At 42.3% G+C, this 25,132-nt stretch overlaps 1 protein-coding gene across 1 annotated transcript in view; it reads right to left on the bottom strand.

Moving 5' to 3' along the window:
- The window catches only part of ASPSCR1 (ASPSCR1 tether for SLC2A4, UBX domain containing), a 63,732-nt gene that overhangs the window by 24,811 nt on the left and 13,789 nt on the right, over positions 1-25,132 (bottom strand). The window contains exons 4-9 of the mRNA XM_033139108.1: positions 23,794-23,894; positions 13,035-13,092; positions 11,892-11,965; positions 9,854-10,271; positions 3,365-3,504; positions 538-619 (exon numbers count right to left, since the gene is read on the bottom strand). Of these exons, the coding sequence (XP_032994999.1) occupies positions 538-619; positions 3,365-3,504; positions 9,854-10,271; positions 11,892-11,965; positions 13,035-13,092; positions 23,794-23,894 (873 nt within the window). The remainder of the gene's footprint in view (positions 1-537; positions 620-3,364; positions 3,505-9,853; positions 10,272-11,891; positions 11,966-13,034; positions 13,093-23,793; positions 23,895-25,132) is intronic.

Here is a 25,132-nt window from a genome sequence, read left to right as displayed (position 1 = left end):
GAACAACAATGGATAGCTGGGGTAGCACGCTAGCTAAGACTGAGTTAGGAATCAGGATGCTCCAATTTCAGATCTTACCTCTGATATTAACTCACTTGGTGACCTTAGGCAAGACGTTCTCTTTCAGACTCAGCCCCCACCCCCACCCCGGCTACCTTCTGCAATATGGAAATACTGATTATGACACCTTAGCAAACTTTCGGCACGCTTAACGCAGTATATAAATGCTAAGTACTATTATAGCTTCATTCTGGGCTCTACCACTGTTCCAAGAGAGCTACTGATCTCAAATTATAGGAAAGAAATGGGGCAAAGAACCAGGGGAGCAGAAGAGGCAGGATTCCCATCAAACCTTCAGGTATAAGAATCCTGCAAGGGGCAACGCTATAACCAGCTTGCCATTCATTTGGTTGTCCCAGAATGTAACAGAATATGGTTCGATGATGTCAGTAACCTGAAGTCGGTACATGAGAATTTACCATCCACTAACTACCTTTCTATTCCCCACTTTGTGAAAGACCCAAAACAAAACATTACCTTTGGATAGCGCTGAAGCTTGTCCTTCAGCTGAGTTTCTCGCTGTGCTCGTGTCATCAAGGGAGATTCTTCCAAACGCTTCCTAGGAAGAGGGGAAGCTTAGCAAGCCACTATAGTCACAGATCTATACAGCTAGGGGCTGCCACTCCACACAATCCAGTAACTATCTTATCTGCTTAAGCTCCATACATTCTCCTTCCTGCTCTCTACCTCTGTGTATATTTGTCTAAAACAAAGCACTACTACACACTCCCAAAACAATATTGCAAAAGAGGCAGATCTGAGAAACTCTGCAACAAAATCATTTTAACCAAACAAATCGCAAACATATTTGAAAGTGGCTGAACATTTTCGGTTATGTTCAAATGTGCCTCCAACCTACAGGTTTGCACCAGCACTATACATTTATAACAATTTAAGATTAATGTTTGAAATAATCAATTTTGTAATTTTTACTTAGTTTAGAAGAAAGTCTGCTGGTAACAGCCTTGCCACATTTCCCCCTTGTGGCGTAGAAAAGAAGTTGTGACAAGCATATAAACTGAAACTATGCAATATGTGTGCTCATATTTTGGAAACTCCTCACACAGGTACCCCCTGTGCAATTTCCAAACTATTCTAAAATCATTGGGAGGTGCAGGGAGAGACAGTCTTCAAGAAGCTTCAGCTTTAAACAGAAAGCTCAATTCAGCCTTCCCTATGGTGCAACAAATGCCATACCACAATACCAAAGGAATGATTGGAAGTTAAAGAGGGAAGTTTGATTCATTTGACATTTAATTCAAAATGTTGATTCACCAAGACTGATGAGTGGTAAAGGATATACTGTAATCAGACAAGTTAAAAAACAAAACTGCAGATACAACTCAGAGGTGTTCTTCCAAAGATTTCTCAGCTCCACAATTTAATTGTTTACTTTAAGAGACGACACAGCACTTTGCATTTAAATTACTTTACTCCTTCACTTTCTTCAACTATTTTTTTTAATAGAAAGAACTTTGCAAAGCTTCAAATAAAAACCTCCAGTGAAACCATACAAATATTCACAAGCTTACGGAAAGATGAAGCTAATCCTTCCATTTGTGCATTAGTCGGGGGTTTTTTTGGGGGGGGATCATGAAAAACATGTATTGAAAAGTATCACAATCCAGACTACCTTCACTTCATTTGCCTGCTTTGTGACCCCCCACATAGTTGCACACTCTGTATAAAGACCAATTCACATTCAGGCTTTGTCCCCATTTCTAAAATGGGGCAATCTGTTATCTTTGCATTGGTCAGTGAAGTTTACCTCCTTGTCTTCAGATTTAGTTTTTCCCTTCCAAAATCCGAGTACAGTATCAATGAGATCTAATGACAGCCTATGTTATAAATACATAACAGTATTGGGGAGTATATTAGTAATGTGACAACTACACATGCTCTTGTTTATCCCAAATATTATTCAGGAGTGGCAAGGCAACTATCAAGGGATGGGGAAATGTAGAATCCAAGTAGGTCGCCCTAGAAGTTTGTGGAAGAACACAAAAATGAAGTTGGCAGAGGGCTCATCCCTCCTCTTGTTTTTATATTGCCTGATCTGCAATTGGGGTAATCTCCTTTGTTCCTATCTATATCTTGCATAATCCCATTTCGTTGCCACAGCAGATGAAAATTCCAGTTTTAAACTGGAATATATTGCCACAGTGTAAAAATGAGAGGAAATAGAATTCTGACATGGGTTGGCTTTTTGGCTTAGCACCTGATGACTTGCATTGTGATCAAAGGGAACTAAATGGGATTGCCAATATATAAACAAAGAAACCATGAGCTTCGCTGTCCAGTCATCTATCTTTTTTCCAGTGTTTATAACAGAGGCATCTAGTAGATGACATAAAGTGTATCAAGAATTTCTAAACAACTCTGTGACCTAGACACACTGGCTGGAGATACTGGAAAGGAATAAGGCTTACGAAACTGAAACATCAACTAGGAAAATAGCAGCCTAGATAAACCTTTAGCCTTGCAGGAGGCAATTGTATTTGTCAGCAACTTAGAACAAAGGCATGTGCCTGGAATAACTACTACAACCTGATCTCAACACTCACTAAGAAATAAATGTTTCCCCCTTTTGCTTAGAAAACACATTTCCCATGCCTGTAATTTGAGCAAACAAAACAAAACACACCCTTCCCTATCCAATTTCAATGAAATAGTTTCTTTATCATATTACAGCTTCACACTAACTTGGGAATAAATTAACTAAATTCAGAATACCTTAATTCTTCTAAGTATCATGCTTGGGATCACACTGCACCAGTGTCTGATTTTAGGCTAATTTTCTGAGCTCTTAGGGAAATATATTAAAACACTATCCAGGGCAAGTGAACATACTTGATTATGTGGGAAACTATGAGAAAGACTCAAAACCTCAAAGAACGTCGGTGACATTACAACAACATATAATTCTTCCAGATATTAGGCCAATGCAGACCCATACTGTGATATGCTTTGTGTCAGCAAGATTGTGAAAGAGCCTATAGGTGGAATTAGCTGTGCTAGTCCATCGCAGGAAAAATAGGAAAGACACTCGTGGCCACTTAAAAAATAAGCAAATGTATTATGCCATAAGCTTTTATGGACTATAGTCCACTTCACCAGATACCTGAAGTATAATCCTAAATTATAGGAATATACATACACATATGGTGGAGAGAACTATAAATTGTAAGGTCAGAAGGAAGTGAAATGTAGAAAATACAGGTGGTGAAAATTCAGTTATTGTCAGTGGCCATCCACAACGTACTACAGATGGAGTGACTGCATCACTAATGAAAAAGAAACTTACCTCTCATTCTGGAGCTGAGACAAACGTTTCCTCACATCATCTACAGTCACCTCAAAGAACTCATCTGGAAGTTCTTGTGAGCCAGAATCCAGTGGCTTCTGTAGATTTGGATGGCACAAAATTGGCTCACGCTCCAGATGCTGTAAAGAATATAGGAACTGAAGTTCAGATGACTGGATCCAAGAAGGTATGGAATCATCTGAGCACATTTGCGTATGTACAATTGTGCCTTTTGGGGGTGTCCAGAAAATCCTGCCCAAAAGCATTTGTTCATTTAACTGCAAAAAAGGCTTCAGAATTAACTTTCAACTTAATCATTCCCCGTGTGAATCTCTTTCCCGGTCTTAAAATAGGAATGGGGAAGGATTTTATCTGCTCTGCAATGTGAGGTTAGCTCCCCTGGTTCATAACCCATAAACAAGTACTCCGGTACCTGTAGATGTGCAAACCTTTCTGAAACACAGTTCACTCATTCCACTTACAAGGTGATATGAAGACTGCTTTCCTTCCTTCCTTCCCACTGTGAAGCTGCTTAAGAACAGCTTCAAAGTACAGCACCGGGTAAAGGTGCCTTTAAAATGCTGCGGTAAGTGTTTGCACACAAAGGAACAAACAAAGGGACGTTGTATGGAAAAAAATATGGAAGCCACCATGTGCTGTTGGGGTAGCCATCCTTTTTACTGTACAATGTCCCTTTGTGCCTACACACTTACACAGGAAGCAATGGGCAAAAAGCCTCTTTCTGCAGCATTTTAAAGCATTTTTACCTAGGGCAGCAGAGCAGCTGTGCTTTGAACTAAAGCTGCTAGGAGCCATACTGTAGAAAGAAAGAAAGAAAGAAAGAAAGAAAGAAAGAAAGAAAGAAAGAAAGAAAGAAACTCATAAATAGTATAGCTGAATCTACACAATTTTAAAAAAGTTTAAAAGTTATTTGATTTCATTTCCCCCAAATTATTATTGAAATGAAATTAGCTTTAAAAACCTGCACGACAATAGGACTGACATGTGAAAATGGGATGGGGCAAACTTTCTTGGTTGACACGCAATAATATAAGCTTTATAAGGCACAGATCACATGGAACTGCACCACCTCAGAATTCTCGCTTGAACGCAATGCCAAAATCTCCTCAAATGTGCACAGCTTGCACATTGAAAAGAAGGCTTCCAACTGAGCTTTTTCATGCAACAGGTTTGCACAGTCAAGCAGGTTCTGCTGTTGATTGGGATGGTTTTTAAGCAAGTGATCCTCCACTGAGAAAAACAGATGATACAAAATGTGCCCTTCTGAGCTTCAGAATTCATCTGGTAAGCAGCAATCTCTGCATGCTTTATATAGCCTGAAAGCTGCTGCCACTCCTCCTCGTCCACTTCAGGTATGTTGCCCATGGAGAACTGACAATCAGTCAAGATTGCTATGGAAAGCCTCCATCAGATTTGGGGAGACTGAAGGAACTCAGAAATAGTTATGCAGAAGTGACAAGCATGAACAAGAGACAGATTTCCCTGAACCCAGCACTGGTGGGTTATAGCAGATTATATACAGAAGCAGAATCAAGGCTATGCAACTACCTAACGGTGAGCTTGACATTGATACCATGCTATATGTTCAACTGGGAGCAGAAAGACTTTGGGCTTGTGGGAGCAGGTTATCAGCTGCACCCCACACACTGGAATAACCTGCATCTGCAAGTACCAATCTACATCAGAATTACTACAGATTAGAGATTTAAACAGGCAATTTTGTGAAGGATGGAGGGGAAGAGGCTTTGTTGCCACTGCTGATATAGCCTCTCTTTTCAGTTTCCCCTCCATGCATGCATAAGATTCCATTCAGTTGGCAAATAGTCCTGCTAGTTCTGACCGACAACAGAAGGTGCTGCACTGCAGAGCTATTGGCTGACACCCTGTAAATCTAGAGCTAAAAAATGATGGCACCACTTGGTCTGTATTGTTAATAGGCTGCTTTGAAGACCAGCATCCTTGACCATCAATGATCTGCTTAGCCTGGCCCCAGACTCCATGAACTTGGGACGTTCCTATTTATAATCGCCCATACCCCCCACGCTTAACGTCTCTAGCACATCCCTGTCTGTGCCCTCTTTCCCACCCACACATCCCTGGCCATCTAGTGTCCTATCTTATTCTCACTTCTCTGCAGCATCACCACCACCCCTCCCACCCCGAACAAGCCCTCTGGGAATAGAAGGAGTCTCTCTCAATTGTCAGTAGAGACAACACAAATTACAAGGCAAGATTTTCTCTATTTGTGGGCACCAGAGGGTAATTTGGGAAGTTAAAAGAGTGAGGTTGCGTGGGTGGGACCCTCAGCTACTTTTAGAAAGTTGAAGAGAGTTGGGTCTAACTAGAGGGTGAAGGAGCCTGATTGTAGCTTTCTCTGGGCAGAAAGCACAAGAAGTACCCGTGAGCTGCCAATCTGTCCTCTTTCAAAGACTACTGTCGCCTAGCGCTGGCTGTTTAGGGACTGGCAGAAGAAGCAGAATGGGATAAGCAACCGCCTTGTACTGACAGTCTGGGATAGCCGCTAGGAGCAATTTACTATAGAGTGATGTAAAAGGGTCCTTTGACACCCCATCTATAGCTACGATCCTATTTCCACACCCCTAACCTCTACACTGGAAAGATCCAATCAAAAACTGGTGTGTGTGTGTGTGTGGCAAAGACAGCTACTACTCTTAGCAAAGTCTGGAGGAAAAATTAACTCCCACACCACAGATTTCCTATGTGAAGAAGAAAGCCCAGAATCAAGAGCCAGCTAGCATACTGGCAGAAATTCCTGGCTTAATCCAAGAGCACCAAACTATTGCACCTATTACAGGATAACACAAGGTACAGCAGTCTCTCTCAACCTTAGGTCTCCAGAAGTTGTCAGACTACAACTCCTATCATCCCTAACTACTGGTCCTGCTAGCTAGTAATGTTGGGAGTTTTAGTCCAACAACATCTGGGTACCCAAGGTTAAAAAGGCTGGCGTAAAGTCAAGGTTCATTTGGGATAATATAAGGGACATGTCACAAGTGTCACATCACTCTTACCACAGTTCGTCTTCCATCCTTTAATGCCTTTTTAAAGCTGTGCTTTTATGCTCTACTTCAAGATGCAAGAACTCTCTAAGCCTGGCACACTAACTTCTCCATCACTCCAATATCATTCTCCCATGGCAGCATGAAACAAAGTCTGACGGTTCTCTGGGAGACGCATTTTAGCTCTTTTCCTGGCCTTGCCAGCTCTCGGCAGAACAGAACAACTGGGGGGTGGGGAGTATAGGGAGAGCACTGGGGGCTGGTGGGTCAGATTAGGTCTGCGGGCCAGAGGTTCTCTATGCCTGCTTTAAGATCTTCAGGTCTTTTCCACCAACTCAATACAACTTGCTTGGTATAAAATGCTTCCATAATCTGAACTGTCAACATTTGTCTCTTCTCTCGGCAGCACTGACTGCTCAATAACTGAAGCAAATCCCAGAAGGGCTCTGTCTAGAAACAAGTAATTGACTTGAGGACAGAAACAATGCAACACATTCCTCTCTACAGACTATTAAACAAACCCAGGACATTGGCAACTTCCAGTGTGGCTAGGGAGGGCTGCCAAAAATGGAGACAAAAGGAACAGGACTTTTTGAATACCAAGCCCTTCGAGTAGATCTTCAATATGATGTAATTTACCGCGTCAACTTTCAGCTACGGGTGTGCAGTTGCAGCAGAGGGGCTGATGGGCAGCACCTCAACTCTCAACACCACCATCAGCTAATGCCTGGAGGGGCTCCATGGTCTGATCATAGCCTTCAGAAAAGGATGTCAAGAGCTAGCGATGATGCTCGCATGCAGGTTGCGTGACAAGAGTTCTTCAGGGGTCATTTTGTCTGAGATGCTTCTTCAATTCTGGGAACCGCTGCAAAGAGCACTTAAAGGAGTAATAAATGTGAAACTACTAGCCCTCGTCCACTCTCTTCAGTACGCATTTCCAAACCGAAACTCTTGAGAGATCCTTCGCCAACAGTATGACAGGCCATCCATTAGCCCAGTGCTTTGGCCTTGTCACTCAAACCTACCCTTTACACGTCTACGTATTACTGCAGTCCACAGTCAAAAGGGTGGCAGGGATCGCTGTGACGTTAAAGCAAGGTGGTGCGGCAAAACCAGCTCCTCTCCCACACTGCAGAATTCTCTGATCTCTAGGGGAATTTGGAGCTAAGCTACCTTCTAATAATTAATGTTTTGACATCAAAGTATGGCTGGTCTGTAAACCATCCCCAGCCCAGAAGTGGAGGGACGCCGGCACAGATTTTATCCAGCCTCTTCCATCAAATCCAAAAAACCACACACAGGCACAACATTAATGGGAAGATTCTTTTTGCTAAAATGGACCTTTGATGTTTAAAAATAATTTGTTTTGTTTTGGGGGTTTTTTTCTTCTCCCCCCTCTGGACTGAAAAGGGACAAAAAGCAGATGCCATGTGGCCAGCCCCATTCTGGAGCTGCTGATGAGAGCAAGGCAAGGGAATGGAAGGAATGGAGGAGGGAGCGCAACGTAATCAATCAGCGGCAAAGGCACCCGAGATCAAAGGGCCTGAAAGCAGCCGTCAGAGTCGCACGCTGTTTAGCATGAGGGAGGGAAGCCTCCAACAGAACCTGCAGCTGCTCCCGAGACACTGCTGCATCGGCTCTGCTTTCCAACCTTTTCGGCATGTTGATCCACAAGTCCAATTTACTTGGTATGCATGGTGACCCACAGATTTGTTGTCACATGAATATAAGGACCTCAGGTCTTTGGCAGCCACCCATTTTGTGCATTTTTAATGGCAAGTTTGCCTAACACCTCATCGTTACACGAGCTGTCTGGCCAAAAAAATAACTTAACATCCCTATTAATGTTGAATCTGTTCAAATATTACTCGCTTACAAAGTTGTTCTTATTTTGCTTATGGGAATATAAGGACAGCAAGCATCTGATTGCAGAACGTTGCTTTGTAAACTAAGAATTTCCTCTAAAAACGTACCGTTACATGAGTTTGTTACGGGTGTCTAGGTTGTTGAACAGGAGGTTTCCTTAGCTACAGGCAAAACCATGTAAGAGTTAAGGCTGGCCTCAATCCAAGTATCAGAACTGAACAAAACCAGCCAACCCTTCAGCTGCATCCTCAAGAATTAAATGACGTTCCTTTTCTAGTCCTGGATGCCAGCAAGGTAGGGCAGCATTCAGCGACACACTCAAGAACCAGAGGTCATAAAGGACCACAAACATATGAGTGCTTATAGGTATGCATCAGGGAAACGTTTGCTTTCTGTATCAGAAGCTACACAGGGGAAAAGACCGAGGGCAAATTATATCCTGAGCACATCAGAAAGTTATGCCTAGACTGTGGCAGGGGGAAGGATTGGCTCAGTTTCCCTAAAATTTCACTTATGTTTCACTTACTGTTCCTAATCATTTTCTTTACTCATCTCTCTTGGCTAGCTCAGTCAAAAGGGTCACAAGAGACCAAAACTTCAGGAATTCCACAACAGCAAGGTTTCAGAAGAAAAATGTAGCAAAGTCAATTAAACTATCGTAAACCAGAGGATAATAGCAGTCGCTGCAACTCAACTCTCATTTCTGGAGGACAACCCCAATAAGATCTCAGGGTTACTTCCCCCTCTGATGCATTTGGATGCTAGAAAAGCTGTGAAGCAGCAGAAGTCCTGCTGAGTTAAGGCAGTAATAGAACCTCTCATCTATGGCAGTGTTTTTCAACCTTTTTTGGGCAAGGGCACACTTGTTTTATGAAAAAAATCACGAGGCACACCACCATTAGAAAATGTTAAAAAATTTAACTCTGTGCCTATATTGACTATATATAAAGTAATTCTCTTGAATAGGAATCAAATAAACACAATTTTTCCCACGGCACACTAGGCAACATCTCGCGGCACACTAGTGTGCCGCGGAACAGTGGTTGAAAAACACTGATCTATGGAATCCATTCAGAGAACAGGAGACAACACCAGAGAAAGCTTTAGTAAATCAAGATCCATTCCAGTTTCAGCAGCAGAGTGCAACTAGTTTCACAGTCTTCTGCCACTGGTTGTGAATGTACAGTTCAGTTTCTGTGCTTAATCCTTCAGTCTGCACAGCAAATCCCTAAGATCTGTGCTGCACTTTTGACTCAGCCCTGTCACTTTCACCTAACTTCACTGGTTCCTAACAACTTGGATTTCAAATGCACCAGATAAGGGCTATAAATTCCCGCTTTCCCACCAACTTATTCCACTTTGACTCTTAATACATCAGGTCAAGCAGGCCGAATATCAAACTCTGCCCAAACTATGTGATGTTCGTCAACACCAGAGGTTGTAGGCCAGGGGTTTACTGTAGGATTATGGGAGTGGAACTCTAACAGGCTTCCTCCATCTCTTCAAAAGCCAGTGCTAAAGGAGGACAAGCAAAGAGAAAATCCCACCTCCCCAGAACATTGTAAGCAAGCCAAACCACTACCTCGTTTTGTTCCTGTAGTTTTTTTGGACTGTTTTTTAGCTTCTTTGGCTTGGAAGGCCCTCCGGGACTGGACAGAGATGTTGATAGGCTTGGAGATGGCACATCCAATACAGAAGAGCCACCACTCAGACGTTGGCCACCACCTACAAAAGGGACAAATGAGGAAGGCATCGAAGGAGAATGGCAGGTCACTGAGCTGCTCTGAGATTCTGCACTCCTGTCCTGCTTATCGGTGCTACTGCTGGCAAAGACGGCCTCATCACTGCAGGTTGAGCTTGCTGGGGAGGCAGCTTTATGTGGCACAGGCAGACCCCCTGGCTCTTCACTGGAACGTGACCTTGCTGTCAGATTTTCAGAAGGAAATTCACCACTTCCTGCTTCTGCGTGGTCAGAGGTGGTGGACTTCTTTTTGACCACCCTAGACATAAAGGGAAAGAGTGAAGCAGTCGCTGACAGTGGAAATGTTGACTTTTTTCTTATTCACAAACAGCTCAGGCTAAACAAGTTTCCCAAGTCATTTCCTCAAGAGAGGAACAAACAACAACTTCTAAAAATCTGGGCACATAACGCTCCACAGAAGCAATGCCTAAAAATAAATGCCACTCTTTACATGAACAAAAGCGGGCATTTTGTCCCAGGGGCTCCAATTTTGGGATGATAAGATCTGGACAAGCAGGAGTAGGTTAACAAGTTGCAGATCACAATCCAAGTTCACTGCGCCTCCTATAGGAAAAGAGACCAGCCCTACCCACTATCCCACCATTTTGATCAGCTGCATAATGGACAAAGAGGAAAAACGAGTCAGAGCCTATGGCTAATAAAAGTGACCTGAACTAACAGAAATGCAAATCGCAACATACAGAGTTATTAATTAACAAGAGTATCTTACAGTCCAGAAAGTAGGTCAGGAGATATACCTATGTACACACATACACAGGAAAAAATATCACTCCCCTACAGAAACTATGTGGTCAGCCCACTGCAGGAAAGCTAGAATCAGTCTTTTCCTTTAATGATGAAGTGGCTCTCAGAAAGATAATGAGAAAGGAGCAACGCCACATGTCCCAGGCTAAGGGTTGTGTGACTAAGGTAAATACTGGAAGACCTAATCAAGGGTTTGAGTATCATGCCTGAAATTTAAATTTCAGATACTCAGGTGTTGCATTATCCAACACCTGAAGCTGCATGGAACAGGCAGAAATGCCGCCGCTGCCACTAACCCCCCAAATTAGTTATTTCAGGGTTCACAAATTGTCAGTGTTGTATATTTTAAGAGCTAAAAGACAGCAAACTCAAAACAGATTCATGTTAAAAAGTACATCAGGAATCAGCAAGATGGGAAGACTATGTTTTTCACTGCCGGCAAAAGGGAAAAAGCAAGAGAGCCGGGAAAAACTCATGGGGAAGCACAATATGGCTACTGGTATTAAGAAAGCCCTGCCCTACATCCTTACCAATCTCATCTCATGTGAAGGTAGTCCTCTCTTGCTTATCTCAATTTATAGGGAGGGATGTATAAGTCAGAGGTCGGGAATCAGATGTTTTAGAGACCACATCTCCCACCATCCCTGACCATTGGCACTGCTGGCTGGGGCTGATGGGAACTGGAGCTCGACCACATCTGGAGGGCACCAGGTGACCAATTTCCTGGTGCAGGAGAACATATTCAGGAACCAGCAAAGGCAAACTTTTCCAGCCAGCTGGAATGCTGCAAAGCATGGATATATGGTCTGCTAGAACCAGTTAAAGGTTCTGCTCAGAGTTTCACAGTGCTTCCTCCTGAGTGAAGCAGACAAGCCATTACGAAGAAATCCCTCCCAGGAAAAATTGAGGGGTAAGTGACAGCAGCTGCAGCTACAGAATGTATATCTAAGCAGCTGTTTAGCTAAAAAGGAAAATCCAATAATTATCAAGTACCACAAATATTGGTCTCTGGACATTTCCTTAAATGCATCCCTTATGCAAAAAAATAAAAATAAAAAATAAAGAGGGAAGCAAAGCGCACTAATAGGGAAGACAGTTTGTTCTTTCTCCCAACCTGATGATAGCATTGCCTCCTGTCAGACCAAGTGACTTCAGACTTGTCTTCTCCAAAGCAGTTTTCCCAGTTACCTGCAAAAGAGATGAAGGCAGACATGCTTATCAGTTATGAAGAGGCTCAATGCTCAGAACTGACACCGAGGAGTAATTTGATGGCTACCTCATGTACTCTCTCTGCCGTACTTTTAAGCAGCTTTATGCTATTTTAAACATGTTGAGCGTGGAGTCAGGGAAGCTTTGCAGGCAATAAAAGGCCCCATGTCCAGTTCTTGGCATCTCCAATTGAAGAGGAATGGGGAACTCATGACCAGATGTTGCCCCAGCCAGCATGGCTGATAGTCAGAGATGGTGGGAGTGCAGCAACATCTGGAGGGCCACAGGTTTCCTACCCTTGAAAGAAAGGATTCTTGGGTCGCAAGATTCAGAAAGGCAGGTGTTGCTTGAGACATTGGATGCCACTGCCAGTCAGAGTAGACAAATCTGGGTTGAATGAGCCACTGCTCTGGCTTGGTATTATACAACTTCCCAAATTCATGTTCTTGCTCTAAGGGGGCAACTTCTCATCCAGAAGGAAGCTTAGAACAAATAAACCGCCACCGCCACCCACCCTGCAAGAGCAAACAGCAACCCTGTGCCCCTGCAAGATGGCAGAATCAATGTCAATCACCTCTTAGTCTCAGCATACGGGTGATCTATGCAGACCCAGGGGAAGGATAACATTTATTTATTTGGGGGAGGGGGAGCCTCCAGAATGCTGACATATAAAGTATTAAACAAAAACAAAAATGCTGCAGAGATCAAAACATGGAAAAAGCAAATATTTATTAAAATGAAACCACTGTTGTGACTCTTGAGCTTTAAAAGAACTTAAAAAAAACACACAGACGGGTCATTGAGAATGTTTTATGGGCTCAGAGGCTTGTGCCGAGCGACCCATGATTATGTTCCAGCAGAGGGTTTTTTTCCCTCCCCCACACAAACACATCAAGCTTTGAAGAGACCAAAGCTCTTCCATTTCCCCTTCTTCAGCAAGCCCAGAGATGGAACACATTTTCCAGGCTGGAAAGCTGTGCAGGGTATATTTTGTTATTTTCAGTGGCAGATGAAGGGGGATGGCTGAGAACAGGGTTTGTTGACTTACCTCATCTCGCATGTAAATACAGACAGGGGAGATCTCACAGGGCTGCTCCACGTATACCCTGCAAGGGAAAGGGAAAGTAGGCATGCCCTATTAAGATAATTCTATGCTGGCCTCAAGCCCATTGGAAAAGCAACCTGTCTGACCCAAATCCTATATATATATATATATATATATATATATATATATATATATATATATATAGTGAGATTTTCCAAATCTGTCCCAAACCAAATATCCTATGGATGCGGATATTCCAAGCCCAGTCTACATCTATCAGCATTAATGCTCAATTTGCAAACCACTATTTTCTCTCAAGGTTTTTTTTTGGGGGGGGGGGTTGCTTCAGAAAAAGAGTCATACTGAAACCAACCGTATTACACAGCATCAGGGAATTAATCTTAAAGCACAGCACACAGCCTGACTCAGCTTGCAAAAGAATCCAGTTCAGATTGGTCTTCAAGTATTGGGTTTCCCCCAGGCCCATAGCTGTCAACTTTTCCCTTTTTTAAAGGGAAATTCCCTTATTCCGAATAGGATTCCCTGCAAGAAAAGGGAAAAGTTGACAGCTATGCCCAGGCCACACACCTGACATCAGGTGCTGGACAGGCTGCAGAGGAACCACTGGGAGCCTTAATCTGCACTGCCTATTGTTCCTTGGCAAATGGGACTTGTATTCAACACCTTTTAAATTTGGTGCTCAATGCAAGTCCCACTGGGATTCGCTCAACTCAAGTCGAGCTAACCCCCACTGAAAAGATTATGAGGAGTTGAAGAAATACCTTCAAAGCTGGCTACAACATAGACATACAAATGAAATCTTTAAGGAAGATAATATGAAAGGATTTGGTTATACAATTTCTAGATTCCAAAGAGAGATAATAGATGACAATTTCAAATTACTTAAGAAAGCGTATAGTTTGTTATTGGAATGGGAAACGGAGGATGAAGAAGTCAGTAATGATTAAGTGGGCACAAGATGTGGGTCATAATATACAACGTGAAGATGGGGAAAACTTTGGAAAGTAAATATGAAATTCACAGACTGTATTTTATTGAAAGAGAATTACATGAAAATGATGTATAGATGGTACAGTGGTACCTTGGGTTAAGTACGCTTCAGGTTAAGAACTCCGCTAAGAACAGAAATCGTGCTCTGGCGGCGCAGCAGCAGCAGGAGGTCCCATTAGCTAAAGTGGTGCTTCAGGTTAAGTACGCTTCAGGTTAAGAACGGACCTCCGGAACAAATCAAGTACTTAACCCGAGGTACCACTGTATATAACACCGATTAAGCTGGCCCAAGTGTATAGAACAGAATCAAATAACTGTTGGAGATGTAAAAATAAGGAGGGTACTTTTTATCCTTTGTGGTGGGAATGTAGTACAGTATTATCAAAAAAAAATTGGGAGATGATATATAACGAACTGAAAAAAAATGTTTAAAATGACGTTTGTTAAAAAACCAGAAGCGTTTTTACTAGGTATTTCTGATCAAGGACTGACGAAAGTGAAATGGAAAATATTCATGTACGCAACAACAGCAGCAAGAATCCTAATAGCACAAAACTGGAAGACTGGAAAAATACCTTCGAAAGCACAATGGCAGGAAAAATTGATGAACTATGCGTAATTAGCAAAGCTAACGGATAAGCTACATGAAAAAGACAATAGTGATTTTTAAAAAAGAATGGGAACCTTTCATAAACTATCTGCAGAAACAACTGAAAGAAATGGACTCGGTAGCAGGATTTGAATAAACATTCACAACTTTACTTAACAAAATGCATGAAGAATAACATTGTAATAACATTTTGACAGCTAAGGAATAGCAGATTGTATCATTTAACGTAACAAACTAGAGGGGAAGCTGAAGGAAGTCAACAGGAAGGGGGGAAATGTAGAATGTATGTTTGGAAATGATTTTGACATTTGTTGTTAGAAAAGAAAACTAATAAAAATTATATACAAAAAAAGAAAAAGGAAAGAAAACTTGTACGGCTAAGCTTCAGAGGTCAGCTGTGTGTTCTGTTTTTTACCAACCACACAAAAAACGTAACCGGCTGATAAATTAGTCTCAATGTTGCATAATTTTTACATATAAAACACACCAAACATGTACATAAAAAGTTAGAATCTCTGAACATAGATCTAGAATAAGAAATTGTGTGACGGATGCACCTCTTGTTGCATTTTTTTTAGAAGCATCACACACAGATGAAGATCTCACCTTTTTCGTGATTTGGACTTATTCTGGCCCCATGGAACTAGCAAAGATAAGTATGTACATGTTTGATGTGTTCTGTTTTTTTGTATGTACATGTTTGATGTGTTCTGTTTTTTTGGCAGGAAACTATTTTCTTTAATATTTTAATTAATACGTATGTGTCTATTGTCTTAACTCTGTGTGAACCACCAGAAAACACGACGGAGTGGCTAATAAATGTTCTAAATAAATATTATTAAAATATTCATTTGTTGATTTCTGTGTGCGGTAGCAACAGATATTGAAAGGAAGGCCGTGTGTGTGTGTGTGTGTGTGTGTGTTCTGGTTGGTTAGCAACCCTACTGTAGAAAAAAGGTGTAGAGCTAAAGGCTAAGGCAAGTTAGTAGGCCTAAAAGGTACTCCCAGCATTTGTGAATATACACTTTGCACCCCTGCCTACAGGATACTTGCCTGTGGAAGAAGGCTATTGCTGCTAAAAAATTTATACACAAGGAACAGAGAAAAGTATATCCAAAACCCAGCAGGAAGACTTCATTCCAAACTCCAACTCAATTCCTGTTTAGGACTGAATCAGGCCTAGGGAAGATGGAATGTTGCTCTTTCCTGAAGCAGAATCTGTCGTGCCCAAGTTCAGTTTAGAATTATGAGATTTCAGACACCAAACAAAAATACTTGGTCGAGACAGGAAAATAAGAGTGCCTCAAAGGCATCCTATGTTACATTCACCAGCACCACAAAATGAATGGTTAGCACTGAAAGGCTGAAAGGAAAGGACCAACAAGGTTTAAGCTTAGTGGGACTGGATTTTAAGAAGGTTTTCTTTTTGGGTGGGCAGGAATTAGTAGAATAGCACACCTTCTTAGATTCACACCTCCTATATAAAGTCATATGGCAAATGTCTTAAATAATAACCCATAGTTCATTCTCCAAGAAGACAGCAACTGCCAACAAGACACATCATGGACTACACTGTAGACTCCCATTAGTAGCCAACAAAAAAATGGGTTTTATAAGGAAGTTCCCAATCTTTGTAGAGATGTCTCTTCAAACTCTCACCGCCTTCCACCTCCGTTCAACTACATGGTTAAAGCAAAATAATTCTACCCACTATTTTTTCCAGCAGTGGGGGAAGAATAGTGTGCAGCAGCCCCGTTCACCCAAATGGATAAAACCATTTCCTGTTTGACCAGTAAGCATTTGGTCAAACAAAACATGCGACACACCAACATTAAGGGTTGAGTGGTACCTAACCAATATTTCCAATGCAGACCGTGTTTTACGTTGGCCGATGTGAAGCTATGCTCCTGCAAAAGGAGGAGAATGACACATGCCTAAACTACAGGCTTTGGAAACTGGAACTTACTCAGGACAGTTCTACAATAACAGTTCTTAACAGTAAATGTCAAGGTCGAACTCAAAAGAGCACCCTGCCAATGACAAACCTGTGAGCACAGAAGAGGAGCGGCAGGATTCCTAAAAAGCCTTCCCCCTGAGCATGACATTTGTTTAATAATCAATTTCACTCTATAGAAGCAGTGCAAATCAGAAAGGTGAGCTAAGGATAAGGTCACATAGCAGAATTCTCTTCCTTTAAATAACCTTTAAATAACCTGCTGCTAGTGGAACCCTTGGAGTTGCTTGTGTCACTGCAAACTAGTCCAATGTTTAGCCATTGTTGAGGATTTATGGCAAGAAACATCCAACAGCAGATTTGTCTTCTACATAATTTCTTGCTTTCAAAGCAGGAGTTCTATCTAACAGGTTTCCAACACTCTTCTTTGGATTGATGTTCCATACTCTGTTTCCCTGAACCGCACCTTGCAAGGGAAGCATTCTAAACTAAGGTCCTTCCTTTTCAAGTTGCCTTACTCCACTTTCCTGTTATTTTCTTCTTACGCTAATAACTTCCACGTGCTATTTTCAGAACACCAAAGACATGGTGGGTACTTCCTCAAACCCAAAATAAAAAGCTACAAGAGCAGTATGGCGTACAGGTGACAGTTCTCTGCAAAAGTCAGGTCTGAAGCTGGGATTCAGTTAACTGGCACTGCTAGCGGAAGCCTATACAAGGACCTTCATTAGCACTACAAGGCTCTCCCCTTGCACCCCACACCTTCCCAATTTGCCCGGGGGGGGGGGGGAGGCAGGAGAACCCCCAGCATCTAGGGAGGAGGAGGAGAGGGGAGATTATTCCATTGGCCCAGCAGAAATGCATGTCCTGATGGAACATTTGTAACAGCATGTTGCTGAATTCCTTCCTACATGTTTAACATGCAAGGCTACACAGGAATGCAGGGATCTGACAGACAAGCTAAAAGGGCCGCCCCTCTAAATCTGGATAGCCCAGACATTACCGGTAATATCCCAAGACTGCGTCTCCCTCATCAAGCCTCTGCAAAAGATGACACACACATAGCCCCAAGAGAGGAGATTGTATGCAATAGTTGGGAGCCAGAAGGCCCCTCCTCCAGCTGCTGCTAATCCATTACGTGCATTCTCTGAGGCAAGCAGACACATCAAACAGGCTGCCATTTCTTTGATGTGCTGTTCTTCAGAAGGGGAACAGCAGGCAGATTAGATTCCCTCATGTAGGGATCTGACAGGGCCTGTAAACATCTTGTGTAAGGACTAGAGCATGCCGGAGGAGGAGGAGGAGGAGGAGGAGGAGGAGGAGGAGGAGGAGGAGGTGGAGCACTTCACAATAGCTTCCAGACCTTCTTCAGACCTAATTAGCAGAAATGGACACAAGGGACCTGGGGGGAAATTCCAGTGGCTTTACCATACTTATCCCCCTTGTGCTCCAAGAAGAGTTTCAGAACTCCAAGAAAACTCTCCAAATGGGGCTGCCAAAGGAGGATGCAGAAGGGTCAAGCAGCTAGACAAACAGCTGTGGCTACCAGCATCCATACTAAAACAGCTACTGGGCCAGATGGCTTACAAAATGCAGAAGTACCCCCAAATTACACAACGACCAAATGCAGCCAGGAAGATCACCAGCTCAGATCACTACTCTGCCAGATCACGTACGGCTTTTTAGTGCTCCTAAATTTTTTTAAAAGCAGAATATCATCCAAATGGCTGCCTTCCCATCCTGGAGGGCAGAATATCCCAGCTGTCTGCCGTGGACTGAAGTTAATAATAATTAGCACTTCTGTTAGTGCTTCTCATCTTCAAAAGAGATGTTTCATTAGCACTGTCATACCTTAAACCACAACAAGCCAAATGTCTGCGGAAGAAAAAGAAAAAATGTCAGCTGATAAACCAAGCAAAGATATTGCAGAGACCAAGAAGCCATGCTCAAGGGGTATGCACTCATCTCAGAAGCTGATCGTTTCATTGGGCAAACATATGAAGCTGCCAAAGACCAAGTCAGACCAGTGGCCAATCTAACTCACTCAGACTGGCAGCAGCTCTCCAAGGATCTCTGGATCATGGTACCCAAAATTTGTTTGTTTGTTTGAAATGAATACACAAGGGCACCTAGACACTTATTCATGTAAAGAGTCTGCTCCATCACTGAGCCATGGTCCTGCCCCTAGGTAAGACCACAATTTTAGTTCTTAAGATGAGTTTCACTGGTATTTCTTGTATTTCTTTTTACAGAGAGAGTTCTATATTAAACACACTTAAGGACCAAAGTAGTGGCACCAGCCTAACCATGTCATTGGCCAGCGAGCACTACTTTCCAAATTTTAAGAGCTTCCGAAATTCTCTGAAAGCAACATCAGACCCAAAATTTATAAACATATACATCCTGCCACTTCATGAAATGGTCAAGAGAGAGAGGACGTAGGGCAGGGAGAGGAAGCAGCATGAAGACGAAACTTCCCGACTACTTTAAGAGAAGGAAACAGGAATAAGAAGTGTGCAATAAATCCTCCAAAATAAGCAAGCAGATTCCCAACTTCAGTGGGATCACATGTAGGGAACAGAAACGTATGCCTATGGCAAAAGGAGGGAACATAAATTTAAGTAAATAGCAGGCTTCCAAAGAGAAAAGACAGCAACAACATGCAACACCAGCAGCATGAACAGAGTAAACTTGTATTCTGCTTTATGATCAGAAGCCAACCAAATTAGGCTTGGGGAAAAAACCAATAAAATTTTTAAATTAAATGCAGCCTTATGAAATACAGTTAGAGCCTCCCCAAGAGTTGAGCAGATGCCCTAGAATCAATTCAGTATTCAAGCAGCAAATTAAAAAACTAGTAGGACCCCCAAAATCATCTATACTGAAGCAGGATTTTCCATACACAGAGTTCGTCAAAATAACATTAGCTAATGAAATAAGATGACAGCATGTCACAAAACCAAGAGCAGGGGGAAATCTACTAAATGAACCAAACCCTTCTTGTTTTGTATTGCCCTTCTAGTGAATTTCTTCCACATCACAGAACTCTGGAAGGAAAAATATTTTGAAACATGAACAGTTTTGTGGCATCGAGACCCGACAGATGCAATAGACAAAACAAGTTTCTAGGAAGATAGGAATGATGTGCTATAAAAGTTGTATAGCAAGAGTTGAAAAGCTTTAAACACTAATGGGGGTAGTAGTAGTAGTAGTAGTAGTAGTAGTAATAATAATAATAATAATAATAATAATAGCTATAGAAGAAACAATACTTCCCTACAGCACAGAAACTATGGAAGATATCATAGAACGTCATCTGGATGGTCTGACTTTGTATTGGGTAGTTTCCCAGTTTCAGAGCTTTGAGGAGTAACTGCCATGCCTTGTGTGCTGAGGCACACTGATGTGCTGCCATAGAACTGGCAGCATGTCACACAAGTTAAATAATGAAAAGCTTTTGTGAGCCCAACTTTTCACCCAAAGAACCGGCGACCTGTGGCATCCTTTCTATAATTCACTGCTCCAGCCTCACCTCCTTCCAATCAGCCTCTGTTGAAGGTGTTTAGTTTTACTGTGCCTTTGCATGTGAAGTGACTTCTGATGGAGACACATAGCAGAATTACCTGAAGTCAGAGGAGGCCATGTGTTGTTTTCAGGAAGAGCTCAGGAACTCCTCCAAGTGTGGCTATACTTGTGCACACTAAGAGCTTTAAGAATTAGCTGCGTTTTCAATTTTAATTCAGAAAACAGAAGTCTATATCCCATGTCAAAAGTATGGGAGGTGCTGGCTTAAAGATTTTATAATCATAGCAGAGGACTCCATGACAAATTCTGCATGTCAAGACGCATTTGGAGCTCACAATAAATCATGGGTTATCGTGGCGGGAACAAGTCTACTTTGCTTCTCATCTCACACACTGCCCCCTACTCTACAAGCTCCACCACCAGCACCCCAGTGTGCACCCCAGTGTCCTCAACCTTCCCTTGCAGTGAGAGCAGAAGGTCTGCAGGAGGCTTTTACAGTACTAATTTTTGCGTGAATGCAAGTAGAATCCTCGGATAAAACAGGCTGCCTGATTGCAAGGAGTCTACTCACAAACACACACAAACAAGCAAACAGACACAAGCAGAGGTTTCCTACTGATCTTCTCCATACAAGCATGGGGAAGCCCAGGGACTGGGGCGCAACACACAGGACGATAATAAGGACAGGGCTTGCATGCACGCCCCCTGCCCCCTTCCAACACTTTGAGCATTTGCATGGTCAGGTAAATTCCTAATAGGAGTCAGCAAAGTAAGGCCTGAGGGAATTTGCGTATGGTAATAAACAGAACAATCTTTACACAGATCCATCAGTAGGGGCTGAACTACAGAAGAAGGCTGCCAAGCGGATACAAGGTAATCCCTAGTTAGGGGTTTCTACAGAGTGTAGTGTGCACTGTGTACAATAAAGCCATTAGATGTGAGCCAGCACATGGACAAAGGGCTAACAGGTATATCTTCTGTAAACGTCTGAAATTAGGAGTGCTCTGTGGCAGTCACACAACGATGCAGATAGACATAAACAGTATTACTTGCGAGGTTAATGTCTCCAATGTGTCGGGCGGGAGGGGGACGGGCAGGAATACAGAGACTGCAAATCCACTAGCTGGCAAAGAAATAGCACTCATCTGCTTGTTGTTATTCATACCAGAGTCCAAGCTGGCCCACCCACCCCTTTCCTGGTAGTTCTATCATTTCAGCTTTAGAAGTCCTGGTACGACAGTAGGTCGATGACTCCTTTAGATGATTGTTGGAATGGTTTCTGAGCCCGAAAGAAACAACCGCCAATTACACAATCCTACAACACAGCACGTGGACTACGGAAAAAAGACCTTTAAATAGAACGGGAGCCAAGAGCTCCCATTGGATCAGAAAGAGAACTTGGAACGAATTCAAGAAGCATAGATGACAGAAACCGTACGAGGCTGAGAGCCCCTTCCCAAGTGTTAGAAGATTTGCCCAACAAGTGAATGTGGGGGGGGGGGGGAGTGAAAGACGCTCCAATAGAATTTGTAGCAATTGCCCTCAATTTATGAAGTTCTGCCTTCCATGCCACAAAAAAAGAAACAAAGTTAAGCAACAAAATTGTCTTGGAGTACGGATCATTCATTTGACATTTTGGTTTGAAAGAGCACCTTTTGTTCTTGAATCCTCTTCAGGAAGAAGGAAAGCACTAAATGTAGGCTGCAGCAAGAGGGAGGCAAACCCTCACAGAAGCTTTCTAATACAGAGACGCTATATTGGAAGTGTAGACCGCTTCCAGGTTAGAACAAGGCCTTTCTCCACGAAAACCATAACTCAGCAAAGGTTTGAAAAATCCCATTCAGTCAACACTATGAACTGCAAGCATGATTGGAACTTCTCTGCACAGTCAAAAGTGTGCTCAATCAAGTTCTAGCCTTGGCACAATTCTCTTACACATCCCCTTTCAATCCCATCTGTGTATATGGGATTGCATACAGTATAACTCTTCTTAAAAAAAAACATTTAAAAGTACCATTTACAAATATAACTATGAACAACATGATGATACTGTTAGTGAACTTGTGAAATGTGTGAAATATCTGCTGGGTTTTAATTTTTTTCTTTGCTTTCTTTTTGTTAAATATGTCATTTCTACCATTTTATTACTTTTGAATATAAATGATTTTTTTAAAAATGAAAAATGGGGGGGGGGGAGAGAGCAAGAGCATACAACCACTGAAGACTGAAATAAAACACTGTGTTGGGGGTGGGGTGGGAAGAGAAAGGAAGTTGTGTTTGTCTCGCCAGTCATTTGGCACAATAGCTCGTGGCACTTGTGCAACCACATTTCATAGAGCAACCAAAACAGCAGCAAATGTACCCTCCTGGTGGAAAAAAATATCACATCATCCTAGATAAAAAATGTTGTGTCTTAAGCGGCACTTCAAAGGAAGCGCACACAGACATGCGAACAATGTACAGTCATTGAGATACAAAATGAATATTAATGGCACGATAAACTGACTGTGAAGAAGTACCCCTGGAGAACACACACACACACAAACACACACACACACACACGGCTTAACAGGGTGTGTGGGTGTATCAAAAGCTGATTTGGAAGTGTGCAAGAGGTAGCAAAGAAGAAGCAGAGGAAAAGAGGCACTTTAATGAGATATAAAAGAGGCACTCTAATGAGATATAAAACGGTGTGTTTGGACAAAGGCACAAGTCCTCTTCAAGTGTTCAAAAGAACACATGAGGACTTAAACTGGGTAGGGGGTGTGAATGTGCGTGCACACACACTCTACCTAATTTTGAGTACTTGTATGTTCTTCTGAATGCATGAAAACTGATGGCTACATTTTAAACACTATGGGCGGGGAGGGGTGATTTGAAGCAAGGAACTACAGTGGTACCTCGGGTTAAGAACTTAATTCGTTCTGGAGGTCCGTTCTTAACCTGAAACTGTTCTTAACCTGAAGCACCACTTTAGCTAATGGGACCTCCCGCTGCTGCTGCGCCGCCACAGCATGATTTCTGTTCTTATCCTGAAGCAAAGTTCTTAACCTGAAGCGTTATTTCTGGGTTAGCGGAGTATGTAACCCGAAGTGTATGTAACCTGAGGTACCACTGTAATAGCTTAGGTAGGAAAGAGTTAGCTGCTCCCTTCCCTCACCATTTCTCAGCTGAACCCTTCTTTTTGCTGGTAGTTAAAAGAGACAGGAAAGAGGATAAGAAGTCTGAAAATGGCAGAGTAGTTGACCAATACTCTGTTGCCAGCATTATTCTGCTCAAATGCAGACTGAGCTATCATCCGCTTCCATTGCTGAACCACCACTTTTAAGCAGTGATTCCAGCTTCCTTAAAGGAAACTAGCAGTTTTTGCCCTGAATGAATCAAAGTTCCAAGGCAATGATGAAAGGTGATCCCATTTGCAGTATAACCTAGTCCTGCCCAAAGCAACTGTCATTAGTGAACAAATAGTGAACAAAGAGCTAGGAAGCATAACAATCATATTAAATACAGTCATGAATCTGAAAAGTATTCATTAGTGGGGCCTTATTCAAGTAGCAACATAGAATCTATTATCTATTCATTCATGACATCTTAACTGTCTGCGCTTTTCATCTTCAGCTTTCTGAAACATTTCTCTCTCATCACTCTCTGTTTGCACTCACCTGGTCTGTGCAAAGTGGTTAAGAATATCCCACAAGGTCTGACTGGAGCAAAACGTGTCTTGGAGCCTGGAGCAATCATCCAGCTGCAGCACAATCCGTACCTAGGAGGTAGAACCCAGGGAATTAGAACAGAATACATATGTCCCAAATAACTAATGGCAGAATAGTATTTGGCAAGTTGCTTAAGGTCACATCTGGCAAGTGAGCCATCCAGAGTCACTTCAGGCCAACTGTATCCTGACCTCCCCATCCGGGATTTTGACTAATGCTTCAGACCAGTAGATATCAGCACATACAATGACCCAAAAAACCAAACAAAAATGATGGTTAAAAATTTGAACGTAGAACAAACAAGCCAATTGCAAGACGAAACGGGTATAACAGTAGTAAAAAAAAAAAGTAAAATAGTTGGGCATTTGGCTATCACCGAGGAACTCTAACCTGTACAAAGATAATCATACAACAACTTGGAGGGAGGTGAAATTAAGTTTGGAAATATGGAGTAAACTGAAGTTGTCCTGGTTATTCCATGGGAACTCTATCATTCTATGATTAGAAGTGTTTCTGATTCCATATAGCCTGTTTACAGTACCTAATCTTGACCCATCTGCATTCAACTGCATCCTGACTGGTCCTGAAAAGAATTGCAGCAGGAGTGCAGAATGGAAAGTTATATGAACTTGGGTGTTTACAGTCCTTGGATATCAGTTTCATCGCCTGGGGTCAATGCTGGTGTACACGCTGTGGCTGGACTATGACATACTTCAAATGAGCAATAATCAGAGGTGTTTGAGTTTCTTCACATATGCAATTACCTCCTTGGCTCCACAGAAAACAGGGAGATATAAAAAGACTGGATCACAAACAGAGTTCCTTAGGGTAGCTAAGAAACTGAACTATTAACATTTGTGGGTAACTGTCATGGAGGGTTGTGCAGACTTAAGAGCTCCTCCAGTTTGCATGTCTACTCTACTATAAAATAATTTCAAATCAAAGGCAGTCACAATAGCAAGCATGTGCATGTTTTGCCAACAGTTAATTTTTTGTGTTCACATCTGTTTTTGCCAGATAGTTCTATTGGCTTAGTAGTTAGGCATGGCTGCAGACAAGTTTCTGAAGTTTTCTTTTTCATGGGCAAAGACAGCTAGGCCTCACTATGCTAAGTCAGAAACAAGAGGACATTGACATAATCACAGTGATCCACAACTAAGGACAAAAGAGCATTAGGATGGGATAACAAAGGAATGCCACTAAGAAATCCTTGTAGAGATATCCCAATATCCATAAGCGTTTGTGTGCAGGCACACACAATAAGATATGTTTTCTCCCATGTATAAGT

This window comes from Lacerta agilis, chromosome 2, assembly GCF_009819535.1.
Source record: "Lacerta agilis isolate rLacAgi1 chromosome 2, rLacAgi1.pri, whole genome shotgun sequence".
In the NCBI taxonomy this organism is placed as follows: domain Eukaryota; kingdom Metazoa; phylum Chordata; class Lepidosauria; order Squamata; family Lacertidae; genus Lacerta; species Lacerta agilis.
The sequence above is the reverse complement of the archived record's forward strand: the minus strand, read 5'-3'. Positions and strand labels throughout refer to the sequence as shown.